Source organism: Pogona vitticeps, chromosome 2 (assembly GCF_051106095.1).
Source record: "Pogona vitticeps strain Pit_001003342236 chromosome 2, PviZW2.1, whole genome shotgun sequence".
Taxonomy (NCBI): domain Eukaryota; kingdom Metazoa; phylum Chordata; class Lepidosauria; order Squamata; family Agamidae; genus Pogona; species Pogona vitticeps.
This window is the reverse complement of record NC_135784.1, coordinates 292,113,944-292,140,932: the sequence shown is the minus strand read 5'-3', so window position 1 is coordinate 292,140,932 and position 26,989 is coordinate 292,113,944. Positions and strand designations below refer to the sequence as shown.

Sequence of the window (26,989 nt, the reverse complement as noted above, 5' to 3'; positions counted from 1 at the left end):
CTTTTTTGAAAATATTAAAGGAGTAACTATACAAGTAATAACAACAAAGAGCCTTGTCATATCTGATGAAGTTGCCTGCAGTCTATGACAGTGGATGCCAAATAACATTTTTTTAGGTTTTTGATGTTGCAAGACTCTTTTTTGTTTTCTAAAATATGTTTATGGCAATCATAATGTGCATGGAAGTGTTAATAAACAGTAGAACTTAAAATCTGCTTAAGGTTTCCTGAAAGAAATAAAAACATGAATGTATTATGCAAGTCAGGTGCCATGCCCATGCAGGAAGAATTAACACTGTGCTCAATACACACACTTCTCTTTTGGCTAATGCACATACTAAACCCAACAGACCATCGCAGACATATAAATCTGCGAGTTATATGAGCTCCAACTTCAAATGACCTGCACCAGACTGAGAAGGAGCACCAAGTGTAGTCAGCATATGCACGCTAACGGGAAGACTGGAAACGAGGCTCCACAGAATGTTAGCAACAGGATTCTGTATGTAGGCATAATGCCCAGACCAGAAGTGAATGTATTAAAATTTCTTAATTCCCCCCCCCTGCATAAATTAAAACCACAGCTGATTTATAATCACTTATCATTTAGTGCACTTAGGATACTACTGAGTATATAGTCCAAAAAAGAATCACATCTGGGCCACGCTTGGTACTGTGTCTTCTCACTCACTCAACACACACACACACACACACACACACACACACACACACACAGAGAGAGAGAGAGAGAGAGAGAGAGAGAGAGTGAGAGAGTTAAACAATACAGATGTGAAGAATACCATATACATATACTGTATCTGCACTACCCATGAAGAAGCACAGAAACCTCATTATTTTTCTCATACAAAACCGACACATACCCGGACTTCCATATTAGGTATACAAAGCACCCCAATAAGAGACTGGATCCCAGAGTTCCCAGGCTTGCATAAACTAATAATGCCTGAAATAAAATGAAATAAATTATATAATGTCAATATGATAAATGGAATCTATGCATATAATCCAATGACAAGATATTAATACTTTTGAGACTTTGCCTTTACCTTTACACACATATTATAGAAATGAGAAATTCAGCAATAGATAATTAAATGCATACACATTATCTCAAAGTATCTAGCATAAAATTTATAAAACGTATATGTCCATGAGAAAAATGTGTTTTTATATAAACTATACAAGGAAATAACTCAATGCAAATGATACTATCTGTCCAGAAGTAAAAAATGTAAGACCAAAATAATTTCCACTATAGAAACTGCAAAGTCCTGACTAGAGATGGGAACAGATGAAGAACCACCCAGCCTAGAATCTTGTTTCCAACCTGTTTTTAGAGTATATTTTACAGCTCCTTGGTCATTTATTATAAAGATTTTCTTGGACTTTGAAAACGTGCCTCAGGAAGGCTTCAAAACTAATAGAGGACTACAATGGGTTTCTCTTCTTTTCTCCCTTTTTCCTTTTTCAATGGCAAGCACCTGCCAATTTCAGTTTATCACAAGTTGCTGCACTAGGTTTAAGGGTCAATGTTCTGAGCTGTGTGCATGTGTGCACACACTTTCCCAGAGCTCTGTTGGGATTGTGCATGGGCTGCCAGCAACCGGTTTGTTTATTTCCCATTTTGAATGAAATCCTGCCCATCCCAACGCACATGGAGCAAGGCTCCAGCATAGTGGGACAGAAACTTAGACAAAACTTCACAAATCTTAAACTCAAAACCAGGATACCTAAGAGATTGCCTGACTGGCCTGTTTGAATACTCCTAGTACGTGAAATATCAGAGGTTAAGTCTGTTATGGCACAGAATAATTTTTATGTCCCAGTGCACATTCAGATTTTGTGAAGTTTTTTTTTTGAGCTAAATTCAAAGTTTTATAGCAGAGTTGTGGTGAAGCCCCTCTTCTAAACAGAGAAAAGGTACTGGGGAAGGTATACTCTGATTCATATTCTGAGCATGTGTAGAGGAGATCTTTTATTTTGTTTATGTGACGATTTCTCTTGCACACTACCAATCTCAGAGCTTTTCCCGCAGACGCAGGGACAAGCTCTTATAATACTAAGAGCCAGGGGAAAAAAATAAAGTTTCAGTTTGGACTAGTCTCTTTATAAAATATTTGCACTTTTTCCATTGGACTAAAAAAAAAAAAAAAATTCAACTGGGCCATGTCTCTCTCTTTTAAATTCCACAGATAATGCCACTATTCCATTTATTAACTTGTGTCAATGTTGCAAGAAAAGTCTTACCTGCCCATGAGCGAAATGCTGCCACAATTCCCATTTTACTAGCGGAGAGCCGTGCTTCTCGGTCCTCTCTGTTTAGACAATGATGTTGTAAGTCCAGAACACAGTAAATACATTAAATCTCTGCTATTATGATGGGATCAATGGTGACTGTACTTACTTGAGCTGTCCTTCTGCAGTGTCTGGATTGTGCCTGTAGTGAAAGTCTGTGTATGGAGCTAAAATCCGCTACAGAAAAGATTGGAGTCATTTCTAGAATCATTATTCCATCTTAATTATTATACACATGGCAAGATTTTGACATATTGTCTAGTCCTACTAGATGTCTGCATTTTGCCTCTCTGCCATGTTTGTATAACAAGAGGACTAGTATAAAACAGATATTCTAAGATTTATTGTGAGATCAATTTAAGCAGCTCAAAAACATAAATACAGACAATAGCAGAATGTGCTCAGATCTAAAAAATGATCCTGGCCAATTATACTATCCTATGTTTTCCGTAAATGTAACTAATCACCTAGCTGTATAGTCTTTGTAACACATGTTGAACAAAAGAATAATCACAGAATGATTAGAGCAAATTTTGCCAGTCTGCTTGTGAGCAATTAGAGAACTGGCAAACCTGTAGCTAGCTGCCACTTTAAACTTACTTATTCTATTGTACTTTTGTTACTAGAGTACTTTTGACAGAAAAGCAACATATAGGCAACATAATTCATTTTCTCATCACTGGAATATTCACTTTAACTTTTGTGTTACGATTTAAAGTATTTTTTCTTTTTTTTAAATGAACATTTTGCACCCTGATTTCATCTGCACTAAAACAACTAAATGTTTATAAGTAGAGGATTCATATTTCTATATGCAGATAGGTGTAACATTTTAAGGTGAATGAGATGGAACTTGTTACTGAGTCACAACAAATCTTGTCATGTTGTTATGCCAGCACAGGGGGGCTGATGTCATTGACAGATTGTTGCTTACTAAGGCACTCCAATTTTGGGTTGTACCCAAAGGGACACTCACAACCCAGAATCAACATCATTTCATCTATGCTGGCATAAGTATGTAAGAGGATATTTGGCTACTAGTTTCAAAATACTCATATGAGTAAGTATTTCTTTTCCCATTAATATTTGTATTACTGTGCATATTGAGCACCTAAATACAGTGGTGCCTCGCTTTACGATTGCCCCACATTACGACAAATCTGCTTAATGACTATCTTTTTGCGATCGTAATTGCAAAACAATGGTCTAAATGGGGGAATTTCGCTTTGCGATGATTGGTTCCCTGCTTCAGGAACCGATTCTTCGCAAAACAACGTTTTTCTAACAGCTGATCGGCGGTTTCAAAATGGCCGCCAGGTAATTAAAATGGCTCCCCGCTGTGTTTAGGGACAGATTCCTCGCTATACAGGCAGTGAAAATGGCTGCCGTATGGAGGATCTTCGCTGGACAGTGAGTTTTTACCTCACTGGAATGCATTGAACGGGTTTCAATGCATTTCAATGCGGGTTTTTTATTTCGCTTTATGATGTTTTCGCTTAACAGCGATTTTCCTGGAACAGATTATCATTGTTAAGTGAGGCACCATTGTATAAAAATAAGCATTTCAGATATTTACTCACCAACTGGTCATAAAATGTTAATTACATAATACGAGGTAATTAACGAGGTAATATATGATATCTCAGAGCAGCCAAATACATACAAGTATCTTCTGGGTTCAACATTGATAAATACAGGTAGAATATGAGTGGAGACAAAAATGAAGCCCCTACCTCTAATTCTACATCTGCTCTCACATACTGTCGAGTCTTTGGATGATTGAGAAGATGTAAGACTGTTGTTATGAGGGCTTCATTTATACGGCTTAACTGACAATCGATCACATTTTTCAAAATGGTACTTAGCCCACCCCGAAGAGCAACTATTTCTGGATTCTGAATTGCTGAAAAAGGAAAAAAAAATTCAATTAAATGATCTAGTTAATGAATATTTAACACCATAGGCTCCAGAAAAACTGAAATCTAGTTTGCACTTATTATGTTAGATTTTGTTTATGTGTTTTTTAAAAACACTAATGGTTTCACTTAAAACCCTTCCTTTTTCATGTGGAAACAAATCTTATAAATATATAAAGTAAGAAACTCATTGTATATGGTTAGTCAATTGACCAAAATGCGATTTGCGCGGCCCCCACGCTGGGCACCTTTAAAACCCAATTAAAAACATGGCTGTTTATTCAGGCCTTCCCTCCAGCCAACTCTTGATTTTTTCTTACTTTTCCTTTTTATCTTTACTGCTGTTCTTGTTTGATTATTATGTATTTGTCTATGTTTTATTATTTGATTTTATATTTGGAAGCCGCCTAGAGTGGTCCGGTGGGCCAGATAGGCGGGGTATAAATTAAATAAATAAATAAATAAATATTATAACAGGCACTTCAGTGGCATAAGAGGTGTGATGTTTAGCTACCTGAGCAACAAGGTATCCAGTGGCTCACCATATATACAGAAGTCCCACATGGCCAAATGACAAGTAATGTCATTTAATCAATTAGCACACTGGCAAGGCTAAATACTCCATCAGTATTTAATAACATCCCAAACTAAATTTTTTTCATGTTTGCTTCAGGGAATAGCAGAACCCTATGAGTGTTTAGCCAGAGGTAAGATCTGCTAGACAAAATTTTCTTCTGAAGCTTTTTTTTTTTTACTAAAGGAATGATATCAGTAACAGTAATAGATTGCTGCTGATTAAAAACTTCTTTCTTTAGTTTTGAGCTGCACATCACTTGAACACAGTCAGATTAAGTTGTGCGCACACTGAAATTGGAAAAAAAAATTTAATCAGCAGTGATCTGCTTCTAACAATATTATTCTCACTGAGCATGCAGAACCTGTCCAACACGATTTTGACCACTGTGTTCAGCAATGTTTACTTCCACATAATGTGTATTTGACTACTTAAAGCTGTACATGCATGTTGTTAAGCGATTTTATTGAGAACTGTGGGTCCTAATATAAGCTGTGAATTGACATTTGACTATAGTCAGTATGGTTGCTCTATCTGGCCTACATTGCTTTGGCATCACACTGAGCACTATTTGAAGTGGGAACACTGCATCATGTGTTAAGTGCCTTCATGTCTTCTTGTAGGCTTCCAACAGGTAACTGAGTGATCACAATGTTCAACTAGATCAGCTTGTTGTCTGCTCCAGGCAGCATTCCTTACACTCTCACATAGGTCAACAAAATGAATTGGCATAGGTCTATTATAAACCAAGTGTGTATCTGCTCAGCTGCTGGAGTATACATAACACAGTCATCAGACAACAAAATTGGACCTGCTTTCTCTGGAATTAGCAGAAGAGGGACAAACACAAAACACAAATAGGTTTCATAAATGAAAATAATTCTGCTTTTGTGTTGATTTGGTATTTCAGATTTCCTATACAGTGGTGCCCCGCTTAACGGGCGCCCCATTTAACGACGAATCTGCATAGCCGGCTTGAGCGCTTGGGAAGGAGCGCCGCGCTCCTTCCCAAGCGACTGCCGGTCAGCTGGCCGAAAAAGCCAGCGGGCGCTTGGGAAGGAGCGCGGGGGAGCCCTCCCCCACGCTCCTTCCAAAGCAACCGCCAGTCAGCTGGGCGAAAATGCCGGCGTGGGGTTTTGGGAGGACCGCGGGGGAACCCTCCCCCGCGGTCCTCCCAAAGGCCCCATTTTCGCACAGCTGATCGGCGGTTTCAAAATGGCTGCCGGCACCGATTCCTCACTTACCGAGGCGGCGAAAATGGCGGCCCTATGGAGGATTCCCGCTTAGTGTTTTAATGCGTTCCTATGGGTTTTTTGCCCCGTATAGCGAGGAATCCAGATAGCGACATCACTATGCGGGGCATCACTGTATTACTCTTTCATTCAAGAGAATGCTTATTCATTTTTCACAAGGATCCATGTCATACAATTATACTTAAGCATTAGGTTATTGAGTAAATCCCTGAAGAATTCTTCAATTGTGACAAACTAACATTAAGTGCTTAAGTGTATTACTTGTTTCAAAAAAATTCTTACCCAGTTCACAGATAATAGCAATACATGCTCGAACCATCCTGTCCCTCTCCTGAAGGCCGTCATTTCCAACAGCTATCAAGGAGTTGGTAACAGAACTAGGAAATAATGAAGCATTCACAGTGATCATCTAAAAGCAAACAAAATTTTTTGAAAAGAGTGGTTACGTTTGTCCAGAAAAGAGGAATGCATGTTCTTTATCCACATTAAAATTATGGAAAAGCACTAAAGGTTCATTATCTGTTTAACACCCCCCCACACACACCCCACTACCAGCTCTTGAATATTTTGGTTCAGCACTGTGCTATTCTAGGTACACATAACTATTTTATTTGCTAAAACAGATATATAGGTTTGCATTAGAGGCCAAGGGTCTAATTTCCTTTTGTGCTTTCTGGGGAAAGAGCCAGCTTATGTACTATGCACATTCCTAGAGCACTACCAGAAAAAAGTGAATGGTAAAACCACTTCTTTGTACTTGGGAAGCCCTGGCAAGGGTTACCATAAGTCAGAATCAGCTAGACAGCACCTTCTTTTTCTTGTTGCAGCACATAAAAGGGAGAAGATATCATAAGAAAAAAAAGAAGTAATAGATCATGCAGATCACCTTCACAAAAGTCTTCAATCTCTTCAGAGAAACTGGTATGCAGTAAATTTGCATTTGCAAACTGTATGTCCATCAGAAACAGAACACTCTATGGAATTGCTTACAATGAGTAAACTGCATGATAACACTGGGGGCAGTAGACAACATTCACATTCAGAACATAATCTCCTTTGCTTCTGGCTATAACCCCAAGTTCCACCAACCAGACCATATGAATAAGAGCCATTTAGGCATCAGGGATACTCTTAGAACTACTGTATGGGAAAGAGCTTTGCAGAACACACTTTGAAGTACAAAACAGAACCTAAACACCATGCAAAAGTGGAATCATACATGATTTAGCTCTTTTCTGGTGCTGTGGCTCAGAAGCGGACAGAGGCGGATTAGTATCTGGGTTCTTGGTTAGTTTGCAGTGACTTCCAAGAGCATTAAGTCAAAAGTGTTCCTCCAGTCCAAACAATGCTACTGAAATATTATATCCTTGGGGTACAGAGAGAAACATGTATGCATTTGTGGGAGTGAGACCTATGAGTTCTAGTCATCACATTTTCAGATCTCAAAAACACATTTTTCAAAAGCCATGTGAGTAGTGATTCCAGAGCATTTTGGAGGAAAAAAAAACCAGAATAAGCTATCACACACTACAAACACTCCTACACAACATCCAAAAGAAAGTTTGGGACTAAGTAGCCTAGGCTTCTATTATTTTTTGCTCATCTCTTTAAATTAAAAGAAGGTCCCGACAAATATTACATTTTGTACTTGTTCTAGCAAAGAAATCTCAAATATTAAGCAGTTGACTGGCTTTTTATATATGCCAGCACCACCACTGCTGCAAATAACAATAATTCATTGAAATTCTTCCTTTCTGCACAAGCCGCTCAGAGTGGTCTATTTGACCAGATGGGCGGGATACAAATCAAATCAAATCAAATCAAATCAAATCAATCAATCAATAAATAAATACCCAATGCCAAACAAGACATGTCAAATGTATCTATGCATCTAAAGTGCATTTTTAAAGGGGGCTGTTACATACTCTGTTTCCCAGAAAATAAGACCTAACCTGAAAATAAGCCCTAGTATGCTTTTTCGGGATGTTCGTAATATAGCCGCCCTGAGTAGACGCTGTCTAGAGGGGCGGGGTAAAAATCAATCAATCAATCAATCAATCAATCAATCAATCAATCAATCAATCAATCAAATAAATAAGCCCTACCCCAAAAATATGCCCCAATTCAGTGAAACCCCACTTCCCACCATTGTGCAGCAACCAGAAGATTACATGACTGTATTTGAATAAATGTTGCACAAGAAAAAAATTAAAATATCCCCTGAAAATTAGCCCTAGTGCGTTTTTTGGAGCAAAAATTAATATAAGATCCTGTCTTATTTTGGGGAAAACACATTAGGCATCAAAGGGAGAATTTTCTCCAATGAAAACAGCATCTCTGAAAATACCAGTTGTGTCAGCACTGCCTCAGTGGAAGAAAAGATTGAACTCTATTATCCTGCATGCTCTCTGGGATAATTATGTAATTATCATGTGTCCTTGTGGAGAGGATTGGAGATCTGATACTCACATTTTCTTTTCTTTTTTCTTTTTTTTTAAAAACCGTATTACATTCAAAGTTACTTTTTTCTAGTTTAAGAAAGGGCCTTACACAGGTGTGTTTGGAAGCAACTCAAATCTCTCTGTCTAGTACATTAAAAGTCAGAATGTTCTCCTTCAATCACAAGTATATACAAGATAATACTCACAACAGTGATATACACACACACACACACACACACACACACACACACACACACACACACACACACACACACACACACACACACACACACACACACAGTATAAGGTTTAAAAGAAATTTTGTGCAAAACTGCATAAAATACTACCCTAAGAATAGGAAACGTCTTCAGACTAAACTTCAGAAGCCAATAGTATTCATTCTTCCTCCACTAACAATAACGGGAGGGCTTTCATTTAATTAATATGTGTAGTTCTATACTGTAACAATAGAGACAGAGTAGGTGTATTACTCTCATTCACAAAAAACAAACCTTTACAGTCCTGAATTTTTGAATTGGAAGCATGAACCAGCTCATGGTAATCACAGATGAGAGGAAAGTTACTCCTTGTGGCAAGCATTTCCTTATGATTGAAGCCTTTTTTTTTGTTAGCACATTTTCTGTTTTTACATGATTAAGAAAACGGAAGGTATCCTATTAATTATTTAATTATATTTATATTCTATCCTTCATAAACACTCCCAGGCTAAGTAGTCAACATCAAAACAATATCACATAATATCTGAAAGTAAATAAAAACAACAACAATCAACACAAAAATGAATACTGTTGATTTGAATATTTAATTTAATATGGTAAAAGAAACAGTCAATATCAAAATTCTACCCTGAATCACTTCTATTATTTTTTCTTCACACATACAATGGACTGCCTTTGATTGATGTATGGCAATCATTTCCAGGGTTTTCTAGGAAATGAGTACTCAGAAGTGGTTTACCATTCTCTTCTTCTGGGGGTGGTCTGGGACTGCACTTCTTGCCCATTTGCTATGCAGGGTAATTTTTTCCCAGGAGGCAGTGGGAAATCACCCAACTTCTGGCTGCATGGCAACATATCTAAACCACTGTGCCTGCTTAATAATAAATGCCTTTAAAACTACATTTCAGTCCTACTCTGAAGATTAGTAAAAAACCATTAGAACTGAATCCCAAATGAAGGACATATTAATACAAAGCATATTTCCCTGTATTAACTTTAAGCGGAAAAATCATACACTTTCAGTTTGCTTAACCTTGTAAAGTTTACTTTCATGTTGTATTTACTTCTACTGAATTTATACAACTACTTCTCTCACTAGATTTACTTGCTCACCCACCAATCAATGTTCCCTGTATGGCAAACAACACAAAAGATAAAATGTATTGGCCAAAATCCTGTTACTTATTGTAGTAAATCACACTATAGTAGGCTCATTGACTCAACAGGAATTTAGTGAATCAACTCGTCCATGTGTCCCATTGACTCAAATGAATCTAACTACAACTTGCTTCAACACAGTAAGTCACAGTAAGAGTAGATCTATTTGAATCAAGATAATGTACAGAGGAATTAAGTTACCAAATCGCAATTGATTCAATGAGCCTACTCTAGTGCAATTTACTACTTTAAGCAATAAGATTTTGGCCATTAAAATACAAAGAAATTTTTCTTTTTTTTAAAAAAAAATCAAAGAACATTAAACACTGTTTAAAAAGCCTTCATTTATAATGAAACACAATGAAAGCCCACTGGCTATCTAAAAGCCCCAAGTGAATAAAAGATATTTCAAAAATACTAGAAACATGGTGCTATGCACATTTCTATGAGAGGGCATTCCACAATCAGGATGCCATCCCAAAAGGCCCTCTAATTAGCAGCCAGCTATCTGCCCTTTTTTGGCAGTGACACTTGAATTCTGAAGTCCCAGGTTTTTAATATCTTTAATAACTTGGTCCTAACAACCCTAAATTGCTTCCTTTATACAACAAATGGCATGTTTCTAAAACTTCTACAGAGCTTCACAATTGCACTAGTTGCTTCCACCCCATTTCTGTTGGTTTCACTTCTCATGTCTTGAGCTATGTGAAAGGATCAGGAGCAGCAGTGGAGATGAGGAGGAAAAAAGCTACATAGAACAAGCAGTTACCGTATTTTTTGCTCCATAAGACGCTCCGGATCTTAAGACGCACATAATTTTTAGAGGGGTTAAACAGGGAAAATATATTCTGAACCAAATAGTGTAATAAAATATTTAATACACTATAACAGAATAACATTTGAACCATGTAAAGTAAATAGCAGTCAACAGTGGCATTAAGAACCATTACCACTGTCATTAACAAATGGAGAGACTTAAAGATTTGTGTACTCATGTACCATACATTTAATTCAAGTACATATAGACCATTATCAGCCAGTGATAAGACCTATACCACGCTACCTATATTTTACATTTCCTTTCATCCACCTTCTCCCCATGCTTATAGAAATGACAGATGAGATTGTTGTGCAACTCTGCCCATCTACAGCTCAATCCTATATTAAATTAGAAATGGTTTGTCTGATTGGGCACTGCATTGAGAAGTCCCTTTTAGTTGTGTGGAGGATAAATAGTGGAATTAAACTATTTAACAGCTGGTTTTCCTTATTTACTTTAGGTTATGCAAAAGAACAGCAACACAAAGCTTAACTTGATTCCATTCACCAACAGTAGCACATGCTCAGCATAAGACCAAATCTCCATTTTCTGACATAATTGAACGTTTATAGCATGCAAGGCACAACACACAAAGCCAGGAACAATGTTCTTGACCAGCCAAAAAAACTGAATACAAACTATAGTAACTGAAATCAGGAAGCAGGTACTGTAATCCAGTTAGAAGTCATGAGGCACAGTTAGTTTCCTTGCTGCAACACCCTTTGGAAATACATTCTCTATTAGATGCCCAGAACTATTTGAAAAGTTTGCCAGTTGAATCCAAATTTCCCATAGAAATACATTGAAAAAGGTCAGAAACTTTAAAAAACCTAAAAGAAATTCACTTACCAGGTACTGTAGACTGAGCCTGGCTCTTCACAGTGCCTTGGTAGACCCCAGAACAGCCAAAAAAGAGCCCCAAACAGCTAAATGCCAGCAGGCAGCCTGCAGACGGCAGCCATTTTGTGCTCTTCTCCCTTCCTGCCCTTTCCCCACCTAACAGCTGATCAGCCGCTTCCCAGGCAAGCAAGTTTCAACTCAAAGGGAGCATCTTTTAATCCAAACAGGGTTTAACTCAAAACAAGAAGCTTTTAAAGAAAAACAAGCAGCTCTCTAACTGCTTGGACTAGCAAGGAAGCAGACAAGTTTCGATTTCCCCTGCTTTCCCCGCCTTCCCCACATATTAGGTATGCTAATATATGTGCACTGGAGGATTGTGGGAGGAACATCTAGCCCCTGATGGGGGTCCTGTGGGGCACCCCAAAACACTGAGGAGCTCTCCTGGCCTCTTTCAGCACTGGGGCTGTGCAACCCTGTTCTGATCAGGAGGTGCAGCCAGGCGGTCACCATGCCTTTTGAGGGCAGGGCACACAAAGGGCCAGGAGGCTTAGGGGCCATTCAAACTCAGACCTGGCAAGGAAGATACCATCCTTGTAAGAATGGTTTTCCCAGGGTAAGGCTCATCTATTGCACTTCAGATGAGCTGACCCCTGTGATTTCCCCAAATGTGGGAAAATCAACTGCCTATGTGGGGGACTGTGTTTCTGGTTTCCCTTGGTTTTTATAGAAAAAACCCTTTGGTCTTTGGCTGTTTGCACTGCTTGCTAGCACAGGCCTGTTTGCCTTGCTGGTTTTCCAGTTGAGCTGCAGGGAGCAGATCTTGGAAAGCCAGCAGTGCAGAATGCTGAGGCCTGGATAGCAAGCAGTCTCTGCTACCAGTTCAGAGGTCTCTTGGCATGGCAATGGGAGGCTTTTGGGTGGTGGTGGCTGAACCCTGGGTTATTTGCATTCACTCCATAAGACGCATGTACTTTCCCTCCCACCTTTTTGGAGAGAAAAAGTGCGTCTTATGGAGCGAAAAATACGGTATTTTACACATTTAAACTGGCCATAAGATCCAATTGTTGAAGTATTCCTAAACTCTGCTTCCATATTTATGAATCTGTTTTCAACATTTTAACTGGACTTCACCACTGAGGGCCATTTTGAGTATTAAAGCAAAAATGAGTGGAGTATGACTACTGGACAGCTCAGTGGTTTGTTTAGGTATCTGGCTGCAGAACAAGAGGTTTGGAGTTCAATTCCCCACTGTACCTCCCTAAAAGAGGCTGGACTTTATGATCCATACGGTCCCATCCAGCTCTGCAGTTCTAAGATGCCAATCACTCCTTTTACAGTAACATATATTTCAATACAAACCTGCACTATGAAGTTTTGCTTTTACATACCTTTCTGACTAATCGAAGTGCTTGTGTCCTTTCTACTTCATTACTCTGCTGTATGTCGATGCACCTATTTTTTTAAAAAAAGTAGATTATACCTTATTTCATCTCTTGAACTCTGTATTCAGATAATAAATTATGTATGATTTAATAATATTGTTGTTGGAAGCATTTCCCAGATGATTTCCTGACAGAAGTGATCATTCCATCTACAAAAGGCTTCTAACTCCATGCCATCTAAAAATCTGCTTCACTGGGTGGTGACACTTTTTGGAACACATAGGAAAGACAGCAAAAGGAACAGATGAAAATCACCCCTACTCTGTCCCACCTATATCTGGGACAGAGAAACTCTGGAGCTAAATCATAATTGTTTTACAGAGGCAAAAATTCAGGTTCTACAAATGAGTAAAGCAAAAAGTTCAAAACCTCTATTTATTCGTAATACAATTCAACCCAGTGATACTGAATCTTCCATTCAGACATTATGGTGCTGTATAACCTCACCGAATGCTATATTCACCAAGCTTTCAGCAATTAACCAGAGTGCGCTATACATGTATATATATTTACATCACTGCTATTACGCTGGCATAACAAAACCAATAGGGTCCCAAGACAGTATTTCTAGAAATATCAGATTGACAGTTCCCTGTCATTGTGTAATGTTACAAAATTGTCAGAATGGAATCTGGCATTATTTCAGAAATGGGAAAAAAATCAGAACACAGAAACTGTTATTTCATTTTTCATTTTATATATGGGATGAGATAATAATCTAGAAGGGGAATATATAGCATGTTTACACAGGGCCTCAAAAATGATGTTTGGCCCCTCCTCAGGAGTGACATTCATGCTAGTTCGCTACTCCAATCAAGAAAACTTACCTGGCTATCAAATAATCCACCTTCAGCTTCAACACCTTCTGCAAAATACTGGAGTCTCGGATAAGGTATCGAAGGGCTCGTAACCCTGCTGCACGCACCTCTTTTGCTTCATTTAGTAAAGCTAACCGCAAACTGTAATACAAGTGGATAAGACAATAATTATAACTTTAAAACCTAGTGTATTTCTTTTGTTGAACCTGTTCCCCAACTCCCAATTTTATGTGATGGGCAGAACTGTGTTTAATACACTGCCAGTTTGACCTTTCAGCACCAATGACTGGAATCATGTAGTGCTCGTGTACGTTTTGCAGCACTGCAACCAACTGTCAGGACACCCTTGAAATTGGGCACATGATCATGTCCACTATCTACTATCTCATCAATTAGTCACAGCAAATTATGCAAACCTAAGTTCTGGAAATGTGGTAATCCCCTTTTATAATTAACAGAGCATAAAAGCATAAATACAGAAACAATTAAAGCAGAGGAGAAGAAAAGTACAAGAAAGTACAAGAAAAACTAAAAAATCCCAAATTTCAACTAGTCTTTTTGTTCTCACAATGAAAAACTAACCCTTTGCATGTAAAAGAATCACTCTACAAGTGGCTTAAGTGAAAAAGAATTTTTTAAAAAACTTATAGTTGATCTTCAGCTACAATCAGAAGAATACAAGGATTTTTTTAAAAAGAAATTCAAGCCTTCAACCACATGGAAAGTTCAATTTGCCATTGCAGCTACATGGCAGAAGCAAGAGCAGAATTTTACATGTGTGCTCTCAGCTATTGTCAGAGAAGGAGAGGGAGGGAGGGAGAAACAACTGGGGGCAAAGCAAACAATAAGAAAAGAGTGGCAAGTCAAAGTACATTCAGAGAGGCAACTAAGCATAATGTGAAAGTTCCCTCTCACTAATACCCAGAGTTAATCATACACAAGGTTGTTATTCTCCCAGTTACCAACACAAACATCAACAGTATTTTGACCAATAAGGTTTTTGTGTATTTTAAAAAATTAATTAATAAACACAAAATAAAATTATAAATGTGCAAAAATATCAGAGAATGAAAAGAAAAACAAAGAAAAGCTCACAATACTGTCAAAAGCATGTTTGCTTGCCTGTTATCACAACTGTTCTGCCCTCCTTTCAGAGAATTATATAAGTCTGTTACACACTACTGTATTTAAAACAGCTTAACAACAAGCAGTTTGGTTTGTGTTTTAAAGCTGGCTGTATTCAACCTGGATGCCAATTTGTAAAATGCAACCAGCAGTTCTGAGAACATGAAACAATACTTAACATCTACCTCTGTAATGTCATTATTTGACTAGGAGGCAGTGGAATGTGTGTGGCCCAATACTTTCTGTTCTGAAGCTTCTTTAGTCTCAAAAATGCAAAAGAGCTTAAACTTCCCAAAGACTCAGCTGGATGACCCCTGCTTCTATAAACAGAGACTAATTGTTCTTTACTTTCAGTGTTAGGGAAGATATTCCCCAGTGACCGTACTTCTCAGTGACAAGCATTTTAGCTTACCTCTACTATTACATACCTACTGTTAGGTATCTGGTTGTGGAACAAGAGGTTATTTGGTTGTGGAACAAGAGGTTATTTACTTTGGTTCTTCAAGTGGTCATCTGTGAAGTCACACTAATGGGTTAATCTGTGCATGCACAGAATAGTCTTGGAACATTCTAGAGCTCAAACACATGGTGCTGGGACCTCCCACACGCCACCCTTAATCCCACCCCTGGCACTCAGTGCCTCAGTTCCACAGAACAGCCTGCCACTTCCCAACATGGAAAAGGCAAACCTGATGGACATAAGGGAGGAAGGGTGGGAAGTGTGAATTCACAGATGACCACTTGAAGAACTAGAGTTACAAGTAAATAACCTCTTTTTCTTCTTTGTGGTCTCTGTGAATGCACACTAATAGGTGACTAGCAAGCTAACTTACCTGGAGAAGGGACATCTCAAAAGCATAGAGGCTAGAACAGCACAACCCATAGCGGCTTCTGCCTAGGCCCTGATATCCAGGCGATAGTGGAATGCAAAGTAAATGCTGTAATCCACATAGCTGCTCTACAGATGTACAATAGGTCAACCCCTCTGAAGAACGCCATGGACGATGCCACAGCCCTGGTTGAATGGGCCTTCACAGTGCATGACAGGGGCATATGGGCTAGCTCATATGCCAGTCGAATGGTCAAAACAATCCACCGAGAGATTGTCTGAGATGTGACTGGAGTTCCCCTAGACCAGCGATGGCGAACCTATGGCACGCGTGCCACAGCTGGAACGCAGAGCCCTTTCTGCCAGCACGCAAGCCATAAGTCGCTGGATCACTACTCCCCCCCCCCCCGCACAACCAAACCTGAGAAGGCAGCTACAGCTGCAGTGCTGGCGCTTCAGCAGGTGAATCTGGAGCAGCTGGCGTTGGCAGTGGATCTGGAGTGGGGTCTCGAGGCACCTCTGTGCCGGGATGTCCACTTCTGCTGCCACTTCCAGTGTAGCTGCCGCAGCACGCCGCCTGCTGGTTTGTTCCCCCCCTCCAGTTTGGGCATGTGAGCCCAAAAAGGTTTGCCACCACTGCCCTAGACTGACCTTTGAAGGAGATAAACAGCCTATTTGAAGTGCAGAAGGACATGGAGTGAGAGACGTAATAGAACAGGGAGTGTATGTACAGGGGAAAAAGTGGGGAGAACAATAGGCTGGCTCAAGTGGAAGTAAGTGGCCACCTTAGGTAAGAAGGAAACACCCGTAGAGAGTGTCACTTTAACTGGGTGAAACTGAAGAAAGGGAGGGTCCACTCTTAGAGCAGCCAGCTCTCCCGGCTGACATACCGAGATGATGGCAAGGAGGAAGGCAGTCTTCAGAGTAAGCAGCCGCTCCGATGAGGTAGCCAGAGGTTCAAATGGAGGCCCTATGAGGTGGTTGAGGACAAGCTGAAGGGACCATTGCGGAGTAGGCTGCTTGTAAGCCGGGGTCAAGTTCTTCAAGCCACGCAGGAACTGTTTCAGAGTGGGATGGTGGAACAGAGCTGCTGTCTCTGAAGAGGGTGAGACAGCCCACGCCAGAAGAGATGGAAAAGGAACTCTTTGCATCAAGCGAGCTGGGTTGCACAGGTAAGTGGTGTGCGGATGCAAATGTGCAAAAGACTTTCCATTTGTATGAGTATGTCCATATCATTGAACACCTCCGTGCATGATCTAGGACACTGGCTACAGTGGGGGTAGCCTCCATGCCATCAAGTGGAGGGAGAAGCATTCCAAATCCAGGTGAAGCGTTCTGCTGTGATGTAGGGACAGAAGATGAGGGATTGCCAGGAGCTGGAAATACTGTACCGCCCTCTGATGCAGAGCAGAGAGCCACGACTGGCGAGGCCACCGCAGGGCAATGGCGTCCACACTGTCCTGGTGAACTTTGATGATAGCCTTATTTTATTTATTTATTTATTTATTTATTTATTTATTTTATATCCCGCCTATCTGATCGGTTAAGATCACTCTAAGCGGCTAACAGCATAAAATAGAACAATAAATATATATAAAACAATTTTACATAAAAATAGACAGAATAGAGGGCATATTTATGAATCAGTTAGATGGGAGGGAACATGTACAGGAGACCAGTGGACAAACTGGACATGAGCGCGTCCCCCCTGGGAGAGGAAACCAATCCCCGCCCGTGAGCAATAATGACCACACTTCTTGTTGGTCGCCGAGGCAAACATATCCACTTGTGGGGTGCCCCACTGGTGACAAAGCGTACAAAAGACCTCATTGTTCAAGGTCCACTTATGGCTGCAGCTCTGGAGCCTGCTGAGCCAGTCATTCTGTTCTGATGCCATGTGCACCGCCACTGGATAGATGTGGTGGGCATAGCACCACTCCCACAGCTGGACAGCCAAGTAGAGAAGGAGACGGGAGTGCGTGCCAGCTTGCTTTTTGATATAATAGACCATTGTCATGTTGTCCAAAGCCACCTGGACTACCCAGTCTATGAGACGCCGCTCAAACGCCCAAAAGGCCTTGGAAACTGCCAACAATTCCAGGTGATTGATGTGAAGGGTTTGCTGGACCACTGCTGTGGTAGATACCATGAGGCCCAACAGATGCTGGGTTTGGAGGGCCAACACCCAGCAGGAAAGAACCTAACATCAGCTTAATTTTTGTTATTCTGTCCAGCCACAGCAGGAGTCAAGCACTGCTCCAATGTAAAATATCCACTGATTGGGTTGTAGGGTAGATTTTGCCCTGGAGGCCAAAGGTAGACAAAAGGGATAGAGTTTAGGCTATATCTCACTCAGCTGGGGCACAAGACGGTACCACCTAGTCCAGGTAGGGGAACACTGTGACACCCTTTAACCGAAGATGCGCCACCACCAGGGCTTTGTGAACACCCAAGGGGTGGCTGACAGCCTGAAGGGGAGGGCCTTGAATTTGTAGTCACCCTTGATGGAGAACCTCAAATAATGGTGATGTTCCGGCTGGATGCTAATGTGAAAATAGGCGTCCTTGAGGTCTATGACAGAGAACCAATCTCTGTGCCTCAACATCTGGATAATGCCGTTGAGGGAGACCATATGAAAACGTTGGGAAGTGATATAGGAATTCAAGGGATGGAAGTCCAAGATGGGGTGCAGTCATCCATCCTTTTTTGGGATAGTGAAATAACGGGGGGGGGGGGGGGGAGTTGAGTGGGATGTCCAAATTATGAACCTGAACAATTGCATCTTTTTGAAGCATGGAGATGACTTGATTTTCAGGGTGTGTGTGTAATCCTGAGCAACCCCAGCAAAGGGGGAGTATTGAATTTGATAGTGTAGCCTCTAGCTATGATTGCGAGTACCCAAGAAGCAGAGGTGATGGTTTGCCAGATGGGAAGGAAGGGGGCCAAACGAATGGATGTGTTGATTGTTGCTGGTGGGTTGTAAAAATCAAAGACCCTGTCTCGGCTTACGGTCAGGGCGACATGCCTGTTGGCAAGGGCGCTACCTGCCAGCCTGCTGCCAGAAGGGCACTGAGGAGAATCCAGAGGCCTGCAGCATTTGACGGTCTGGAAATGGCCTGTAAGAGTAAGGGCAGCTCCAGGTATTTTGTGGACAGCCCTGCTGGTTGGTATAGGACTTGGCAGTCTTCCTGAGTTTTAGCAGTATGTCCAGGATCTCATCTGTCTTGTCGTCAAAGAGACCTACCTCGTCAAAGGGCATGTCTTCAATCCTGGCCCTTGCATCCTCCGAAATACCTGCTGAGTGCAGCCAAGTGTGACAACGCAGGTTCACTGCCCTGTTAATCTGCTTTAAGGCAGTGTCCATCATGTGTCTGGCAGCTATTCTCTCCTGCCACAACAATGCCATGGCCCCTAGATTACATGCCAGGACCGAGGCCTGGAGTCCCTCCGGGGCAGCTTCCAAGGCTGGCAAAGCCTTGTTCCACAGGTGGCAATGGTATGCCCTTATTGCCGCTGAATAATCTGCCACTATCAAGATGAAGGAAGGCAAGGAATAAACACGACAGCCAAAAATGTCCACTTTCCTCCCTTCCTTCTTGTTTGGTATTGACAGCAAATGGTTCCTGACCCTTTGTCAACCACAAAGGAATTGGGTAGGGGATGCTTAGAGAGAAAGTCTGTACTGTCCCCGTGAGTTGTATAGGTTTTCCACTCTCCTGGGTACCTAGTGGGAAGTGGAAGGCTTGTCCCACGACTCCTTGACAAGCTTCAGGAGCAAAGAGATGAATGTCAGGCAGAGAAAAGGGGTCTGGTCTTGAGTAATATCCTCATAGATCTTATCCACCTCCTCTGCCACAGGTTGATCTATGGCCCAGGTCCATCACCTTCACAATCCTGCAGATTAAATGATAGTAGGAAGAATAATCCTCTGATGGAGAGGGTGGGTGGTTTTCAGCCACATCCGAGGCTGCCAATATCGACAGACCTCGGGCTCGGCCGGGGGCTCCAAATGATGAGTCTTTTGCTTCCTTTTCGTAGGAACCTCCAGCAACATGGAAACGGGCCGAGATATTGACAGCCGACCCGATGCCAAGCCCGGTAGGGAACACGGGCTGGCCTGCGCTAACTGCTGCACCTTGGCTGGTGCAACTGTGCACAGTCAAGGGACAAGCACAGTTGCAGGGATGGCATGGTCACTGGCCTTGGGGGAGATATTTCCTCATCTCCTGATGGTATGCTGAGGCATACCAAGTCATGCCAGGACTGAGCCAGAGGCAATGGCATGGCCACGGCCATGGACCAGGAGGGCTTCTGCGACGGCTTCTTTTTCTTCAGTGCTGAGGCTAGAGATGGCTTCGGTACCGATGCCAGTGCAGTTGACCTCGAGCTCAAGGAAGATACCTTTGTTGCCTTTTTAGCCATTTCAGGTGAACAACCAGCAGTTGCAGAAGGCTCAGAAGGGCAGGCTTGTGGCTGATCCATAACCGGGTCCCAAACGGGGCAAAGAGACTTATCCCAAAGAAAGGAGGGAAGATGCTGTAGGCTTAGCTTAAGTGCCGGCTTTGTGAAATTCTTGCAAGCGGCACAAAGAGCCGGCTGGTGTGCTTCTCCCAAGCAAAATAAGCAACGGGAATGGCCATCCGACAAAGTTATTTTGTTTGGGCACATTTGACGGGGCCTGAATTGGTCATAAGCAAAATGCCGGGAAGAACAAGAAAACAACTCTGTTTTACACTTTGTCCAACTCACAAGTCCGAAGGAATTGTCAACAGTTCGTAGTTGAGAATACCAGGAGGTCAAAGTAGTAAGTTTGTTTTGAAAATGTGAGAGCCGGAGCTCCGAAGCCGAAAAGCTGCAGCAGCGGCAGCAGAAACAGAACCGAGGCTCTTGGCGCCAGGGGCAGGATTAAGGGTAGCGTGTGGGACGTCCCGGCACCATGTGCTTGAGCTCTAGAATGTTCCAAGGCTGCTCTGCGCGTGCACAGATTAACCCATTAGTGTGCATTCACAGAGACTATGAAGAAGAACCAGATGTTCAGAGATCAATTCCCCATTGTGACACTCAAAAGAAGAGTCAGCTTGTGTGGCTTTGGGAAGGACATCCCAGAAGGGAATGGTAAATCACTTCTGACTACTGTCTACCTAGAAAACACTGAAAAGGGTTGCCGTAAGTCAGAATTGACTTGATGGCACATTATTATTATCATTGTTATTTCTAGAAACTATCCTACATGCCGTAGGCCTTTTTGCTATTACTGTAGTTCTTTATAAGGTTGGCAAATTAGCAACTTTTCAATGAATGTTCATTGGCTAACATAATGATTTTTGATAAACAGAAGCCACATGGTATTTCATAGATTTAAAGATCATGAATTTGCAGTTTTGTATCGGAATTAACTGTATCTTAAACCTATTAATAATCATGGACTATAACATCGCTTCACAGGGAAATGCTTTTATTCTATGCAGGTGTACCAGGCACAAATTCCCTTCAAGGCTTTTGGCCGTTTCAGATATTACAAAAGCAGCCCAAAGTCTATAATCATAGATGGCCTAACATGGCAGCAACAGAGAGAAATTAGTCACATAAATTATCAGAAAGCATCAAGCTTATTACAATACTGTATTTCTACCAATATTTTTAAAAATCAGACCAGATTCCCAGTGAATTAAATCCCAAAATACTCAAGTAGACATGGGCACTTCATAATTGTATCTAGGAATACAAAATACAAACTGCAGCATCTCAACAAGAGCCTGGCCGGCCCAGAGGTGGGATGGAGAGTCTTCCTGCTCAGCAGATGGGCAGTCAGCTGCATGGGGAGGTGGGGAAGGGCTGGCTGGGCTCCTGCCAGGATTGGTGTGCCACTGCTGAAGATGGATCCCAGCACTATGAGGAGCCCAATGAGTGGCCTGGCCAGTTCTGGGGGTGGGAACTGGGCCAGTGTGGCATCTGTGGTGCCATGGTTCATATTTCACATCCCTAGATATGATTATGAAGTACTCATGTCTAACTGGAAGTCTAACTGCAACTATCACTCACATTAAGACTAGTGGGAGAGGAGACATATTTAGGTGATCCAGCTGAGGCTCTGTGGTCAGCTTGATCCATTCTTCATTATTACCTTTTGGATGCTTTCATTCTCTCTGGAGTAAAGACACTAATTTTTAGATCTGTATGCTCAGGAACTGTTAAGTGATGACAACTAAATACTCTTTTAAGTAGATGGAATCCTACTGCACATTCACACCAACATTGGTATATCTCTCAAGTGGTGAATTACCGCAAGTTAAGAAGCCAGTGCACACTCTTCCTATTGCACATTAAATGATGAGGCTGATGTGAGACAGGTAATATGTATGCTGACGTCTTAATTTGCAGAAATTCACTACTATAACTTCCACATTAATTTAAACAGAATTTTTAAATGCATAATTGGCTCAAATAATGTTCAAAAATGAAATGGCATGTCTTACCATATGATGATGTCTTCATATGAGAATCCTAACTTTTCTTCAGTATGCCCAGCATTACAAAGAAGCTGAAAGTGAAAACATACTGCTCAACAAAATGGTTGAATTTTTTTGAAAGAAATCAGTTTATTTGTGAAGTGTCTTTGAATGAAGTAAACAATCATTACAAGATTTTAAAGCTAGGATATAGAATTTTAAAAATGATAAGGCTCATTTTACATTCCTCCCCAGTCTCCAAAGGCTCAGTACTTAGTCTCGGTTTCATGACAACCGTATCATATTCTTGTCTAATCTATTTCTGTGACATTGCATTATTTTATTGAGTATCATTGCTGTTTCATGGTCTGTTTGGGTTCTAAGTTTGTAGAGACTGGCAAATGGCATTTTTAAAAGAGGCATCAAATGATTCAGCTGTTAAAATAAACTGATAAGTAGATCACTATTTAGTATAAGGGTTTTCATACTAAATGTCCTAAACATTTTAAAGGGTAGATTTTAGAAAAGTAAAACATATGAAAAAAAGTATTTTTATACCAAAGGTTACCTTGCACTAATTAAATATTAATTTAGAAGAAAGCTGTTAAAAAGGAACTTGTCAAACTTTTAAAAGTGTTGTGATAAGGGGAAATAGGATGCTGATTTACAGCGGTGTTCACCATAATCTAATGGACTTGTTTCTTTTGAGTTCTAGAGTATACTTCTTCCACATGATGTCATTCTCCGTTTGAACCCACCACAAAACTCCCAGAATTCCTGGCATCTAATGAAAACTAGCTGAAATGAGGGGGAAAAACAAAAAATTACCATAAATTAACGAAGTGTCAGAACAACACCAAAATCAGTTTGCATAGGTTTCAGGAGGTGGGCTAACCATTGCAACCATTTAAAACGAATTCCAAACATTGTAAGACACTTTTACAGGAGCGAAAAAGGACTTCGCAAAGCCATTGAAATGTATTGAGTCGGCTTCAATACATTCCAATGGAGGAAACATTGTTTCACACAGCGATGTTTCCTATGGGGATTTTCACTCAGCGATGGCAATCCATTCCAATTGGAACGGATTAACCGGTTTTCAATGCATTCCTATGGGAAATGGTGTTTCATAGAACGATGTTTCACACAACGTTGATTTTTTTCGAACCAATTAACATCGTTGTGTGAGGCACCACTGTAGTTCAATATGAGCCCTGAAGACATAGAAACTGTGGAGGTAGGTTAGCTGATCCTGGGCTTATTTGGCTGTTGAGATGTTACATCCTTGCTTTCTCACTTTTCTGTTCCTTTACTTCAAACTCTTTAGCCCCTTGTTTGACAACATTTCACCAGACATTTTGGTTTCAAGGGACAGATTCCCAAGAGACATTATCTCTTTCAATGTAGTTTTCCATGTATATTTTAATGATTTCTTTTATCCACCATACAGTCAAGCCCTGCAATATTCTCCCTATAGAAAATGTTATGGGAAATGGTCATACAACATCCTGACAACATGGCCAGCTCACGAAAGTTATTATTGTTTCAAGACTGTGAAAATATTAGTCATCTGTCTTTGCTCCAAGACTTCAGTTTCAGGGACTTTATCCTGTCATTTGATTTTCAGAATTCTCCAAACACAGGTAAGATGAAAATGATTAAGGTTTCTTACATAGATAGTTCAAGTCTTCACTCCATAATATAGAGAGGATAGAACAAGAAAGCTTTGTACACCTCCAGCTTAATCGAAAGACTGACTCCACATCAATTCCACACAGAAGATCAAAGTCTTCTGAAGACAGAGCTGGCTTTAGAGATTTGTGAAGTCTGTTCATCATTAATGACAATGCAGTGAGAGACAGTGCTGCCAAGATCTGTGAACTTACACACACTGCAGTAAGAGTGTATTCATATATCTTCAGAACTGGTTCATCATAAGATACCTCTGGAGAAGACTGGTAGTTCACAACTGTCTTACTGATACTGATTTTCAGGCTGAAATTGTTATAGACGGAGAACAGATCAAGTCTTCTTTGCCTACTGAGAAGTATAGTTTCATTGAAAGTACAGTCATGGACAAAAAAAACCCACACTGTGCAAATTAGACCTTCTCTGTGTCCACGTTTGTTTAAATAGGTGCATCAACTGATGGAGAAATTTACCAACACCTTTTTAAAACACATCTTGGTTGGAACTGCATCTGTCTCTGGGGATTTTCCATTGGAGAGCTGATAAATGGCCTTTTGTGTTTCTTCCAGAGATGGAGGAAGGGAGTCCCATGGAACTGTTGATCGGCACTTGTGGCAGCCTGCTAATTTCCTCCTTAGTAATTTTAGATGGTCTGTCCAACACATTTTGAAAATACTCAGCCCATCTCTGCAATCTGTGATTTCTCTGTGATGACTACAGAGCCACTGGAACTGAAGAAGGGTGATGTGTCCACAGGTTGGGAGACATACAGTGGTGCCTCGCATAGCGATGTTAATTGGTTCCATAAAAAACATCGCTATGTGAAACATCGTTATGCGAAACACCATTTTCCATAGGAATGCATTGGAAACCGGTTAATCCGTTCCAATTGGAACGGATTGCCGTTGTTAAGCGAAAAAACCCATAGGAAACATCGCTAAGCGAAACAATGTATCCTCCATTGGAATGTATTGAAGCTGACTCAATACATTTTAATGGCTTTGCGAAGTCAATTTTTGCAAAATTAAGTGTGTCATAAAAGGGTCAAAAATGGTTTTAAATGCTTGGATTAGCTTCTGCACCCTCTAAAACGGATGCAAAAGTTAATTTGGCTTTGATCTGACTTTTCATTAATTTATGTTGAATTTTTTTCCCCCAACTTTTGACAGCTGTCAAAATCTGACAGCTCCATTATTTCCTATGGGGGAAGAAAAAATTCACAAAAAATTAATGAAGACTCAGCAACTGTTCTAAATTCTTGGGTTCGTTAGAGGACCCCCTAAGTTGTGTGCAAACCTGATTTGGCTTTGATCTGAACTTTTGTTAATTTTTTGTAAATTGTTTTCTCCCCCATAGGAAAGCATGGAGCTGTCAGATTTTGACAGGTCCATTGGTTCCTATGGGCCAAAAAAAAAATTCACAAAAAATTAACGAAAAGTCAGATCAAAGCCAAATCAGGTTTGCACATGACTTAAGGGGTCCTCTAACGAATCCAAGCATTTAGAACCGTTTTTGACCCTTCTAAGACACTTTTTTTTAATTTAAAAAAAACATCGTTAAGTGAAGCAGGGGACCTAAAATCGCATTTGTTATGCGAAGCATGGTCCCAAACTTCGCTAAGCGAAAATCGGCGATAGGAAACATCGTTATGCGATGCATATTATTTTCTAAAAAACACATCGTTATGCGAATTCATCGCTAAACGAGGCAATCGTTAAGCGAGGCACCACTGTATATGGTTTTGACTGCTTCAAGTAATTTCTTAGTTTCTCCATGACTGGCAAAGTCCTGAATCTCCTTTATCTTCCTACTGAGACGTGAGTTCTGCATCTCTTAACAGCTGACTGCAATTCCTGACACATTTTGTTGAAAGCAGAATTATTGTAAAGCAATTTTTTTCTCAGTTGATATACTTTGCATAGTAGAGGCATTTATTCAGGAAAACTATCAAGGGTGAAGGGAAGATCATTGTGAATGTTTTCTTTGATGTCACCACTGTTCATCATGGTTGAAGCATAAGGACTGACAAATGTAGCATATATTTTCAAGAGAGTGGGAGTCTAAGAGCCATCAAGCAGTTGCTGATGCCCTTTGGAAAACTGCTAAATTTGCTGACAACCTGGTTCCCAGTCACAATGCCAGCTCCTGCTTAACGATAGGACTCTTTTAGCTGACCTTCTTCTGAGAAGCATGTTTCACTATGTGCAATGTCGTCAACATAATAGCGTCCATGTTCTCTGGTCAACAGTGCTGTTCTTCTTTCAGGTGTGCTATTTCAGGTGTTATCTAAAAGGGAACACTCCATGGCCCAACTGTAATTGAGATAAGACTTTCTTCTTTCATTTTGTGAGTTTCTACTGCAAAATGTGGGATCCTAGCCAACTGGAGCTAACTAGCCAGAGTACAGTGATGCAGACAATGTTTACAACACCTTTTCTGGCCCTTTCCTCAACATGGAGGTAAGCAGCATGATCCTAGAAACAGCTGCAAAGTCACTCAGTGGGTTGCTGGACTCTGCTGCTGAGAGCGACTCTATACCCAGAGCCATCTGCAACTACGCCTCCCAGTGCATCTTCACCTGCTGCACCGCCATTCACCCTCTGCCACAGGGCTTTTTAAAATAACAGATAGTATCTTTGGACAAAACACACTACAAAGTTCAGGAGGAGTTTCTGGGTTAAAGCTTCTGTCCAAACATTTTATGTTTACTGCATCGGATATTATTCATTGACATTTCAATTCATTAACTAAAACTCCAATGAAGTGATTTGAATTCAACACTAAACTATACTTTGGCATTGTAAAAAAGAGCCAAGATGAGTCTCACTATTACACAATAATTTCTTCTCCTCTAATACAGTCAGGCATACAGAAGCTTCCACTTTTATTTTAAACTTATCACAGTGTGAGGCTTGTCCAAAGGTTAAACTTAATTACGGCTAGTGGGAACAAGCCAATGCCAAATACTATCTGATGAAGTTTCCTTGTTTCAAGTACAATGGTGCCCCGCATAGCGAGGTTAATCCGTTCCGGATTAACCTTCGCTATGTGAAAACTTCGCTAAACGGAACGGGGAAGCCC

General features: G+C 40.7%; 1 protein-coding gene and 1 pseudogene across 6 annotated transcripts in view; one reads left to right on the top strand and one right to left on the bottom strand.

The window, feature by feature from the left end:
- The window catches only part of RICTOR (RPTOR independent companion of MTOR complex 2), a 103,955-nt gene that overhangs the window by 46,391 nt on the left and 30,575 nt on the right, over positions 1-26,989 (bottom strand). For 5 of the 6 annotated variants that reach the window (XM_072992815.2, XM_072992817.2, XM_020795646.3 and 2 more), the window contains exons 4-11: positions 22,247-22,311; positions 13,826-13,957; positions 12,945-13,008; positions 6,341-6,467; positions 4,049-4,218; positions 2,425-2,492; positions 2,268-2,335; positions 881-963 (exon numbers count right to left, since the gene is read on the bottom strand). In XM_072992815.2, the coding sequence (XP_072848916.2) occupies positions 881-963; positions 2,268-2,335; positions 2,425-2,492; positions 4,049-4,218; positions 6,341-6,467; positions 12,945-13,008; positions 13,826-13,957; positions 22,247-22,311 (777 nt within the window). Of the gene's footprint in view, positions 1-880; positions 964-2,267; positions 2,336-2,424; positions 2,493-4,048; positions 4,219-6,340; positions 6,468-12,944; positions 13,009-13,825; positions 13,958-22,246; positions 22,312-26,989 lie in introns of those variants that run through there. The other variant, XM_072992818.2, reaches the window with a different exon arrangement.
- LOC144587666 (U1 spliceosomal RNA) lies at positions 12,119-12,273 on the top strand (annotated as a pseudogene).